Source organism: Rhincodon typus, chromosome 5 (assembly GCF_021869965.1).
Source record: "Rhincodon typus isolate 14 chromosome 5, sRhiTyp1.1, whole genome shotgun sequence".
NCBI classification, from domain to species: domain Eukaryota; kingdom Metazoa; phylum Chordata; class Chondrichthyes; order Orectolobiformes; family Rhincodontidae; genus Rhincodon; species Rhincodon typus.
Genome location: NC_063336.1, coordinates 1224684 through 1226306, shown reverse-complemented (window position 1 = coordinate 1226306; position 1623 = coordinate 1224684). Strand labels below are relative to the sequence as shown.

Genomic DNA, 1623 nt, shown 5'->3' with positions numbered 1-1623 from the left:
AGTTGCTGGAAAAGCTCAGCAGGACTGACAGCATCTGTGAAGAGAAAACAGAGTTAATGTTTCGGGTCCGGTTCTGAGGAAGGGTCACCGGACCCGAAACATTAACTCTGCTTTTTTTCCTTCACAGATGCTGCCAGACCTGCTGAGCTTTTCCAGCAACTTCTGTTTTTGTTATTAATTGAGGAACATGACCTGCTGACATTGAGGAACGGTTCCTGTCTTTGGCAGTCACTCCATTCAGCCCTGTACCTCAGTGCTAGCTCATAGCTTGGATCGTGGGGATATGGCCAGATATCTGTCCAGGAAGCCTCACCTTTCACTGACTGAATGTATGTTGTCCACACAGGTGAAGCCAGAAGACAAGCTAAGTCCAGTAAGTTGTCGTCTGAGCCATGTATCCCCTCCACTGTTTTAGGCAGCTTCTTCAGTAAACTCTCAGCTTTCTCTAACACTATTTCACCTTCACTCCTTTGCTCCCTAAAAAAAACAATAAGGAGAATCAATAGACTCTTCAACCTGTTAAAGGCTATTTTCTGAAGCTGTTACATTGGCAAACAACTGGCTCAGGTCCAATCCTGGCCTCTTCACACTTCACATCAAGTTCAGCCTTAGACATCCAAACCCGGGTCTAAGCTGTTTCCATACTCCATGTCCCTCTCCTCACACTCCTTCATAAATCCCCACCCTTTCTCCAAATCCCAGAATTCATCCCAGACTTGAACCAGTCCCTCAAATCGTAAAGCTTCATTGAATCTAATAACAGCTCTGGTTAATCGTTAGTAAGAGTGTGCTGGTTACTGGTCAGTAATAGCGCCATCAATTACTGGCTATGAACAGGGTACTGACTAAGGATCCATCATAACAGCATTGGTTAATGCTGGTTAACAACTAGTCATATTACTAGTTAATGATCGTTACTGGTTGGATTGTTGACAGTCAGTAACTGGAATACTGGCTGATTGATTTTTCTTTTCAGTCTCTTTAGGTCACCCTTACCAATACTGTCATGGACGGATACAACTGCAGCTGGCAGATTGGTAAGGATGAGGTCAAGTATGTTTTTCCTTCTTGTTGGTTCCCTCACCACCTGCCACAGACCCAGTCTAGCAGCTGTGTCCTTTAGGACCTAACCAGCTCGATCTGTAGTACTGCTGCTGAGCCACTCTTGGTGGTGGACATTGAAATCCCCCACCCAGAGTACATTTAGTGCCCTTGCCCTCCTCAGTGCTTCCTCCAAGTGTTGTTCAACATGGAGGAGAGACTGATTCATCAGCTGAGGGAGGACGGTATGTGGTAATCAGCAGGAGGTTTCTTTGCCCACGTTTAACCTGAAGCCATGAAGCTTCATGTGTTCCACAGTCAATGTTGAGGGCTCCTGGTGCAACTCCCTCCCGACTATATCCCACTGTGGCACCACCTCTACTGGGTGTGTCCTGCGGGTTGGACAGGACAGATCCAGGGATGGTGATGGTGGTGTCTGGGAAATTGTCTGTAAGGTATGATTCTGTGAGTATGACTATGTCAGGCCAGTAAGATTGGCAGAGATAGTAGGAACTGCCGATGCTGGAGAATCTGAGATAACAAGGTGTAGAGCTGGACGAACACAGCAGGCCAAGCAGCATC

The 1623-nt window shown here is 46.7% G+C and overlaps 1 protein-coding gene across 1 annotated transcript in view; it reads right to left on the bottom strand.

Moving 5' to 3' along the window:
* Window positions 1–650, bottom strand: part of LOC125483088 (dynein axonemal heavy chain 14-like) — a 13312-nt gene extending 12662 nt beyond the window's left edge. The window contains exons 1-2 of the mRNA XM_048596613.1: window positions 646–650; window positions 314–477 (exon numbers count right to left, since the gene is read on the bottom strand). Of these exons, the coding sequence (XP_048452570.1) occupies window positions 314–477; window positions 646–650 (169 nt within the window). The remainder of the gene's footprint in view (window positions 1–313; window positions 478–645) is intronic.
* Between the last annotated feature and the right edge of the window lie 973 nt (window positions 651–1623).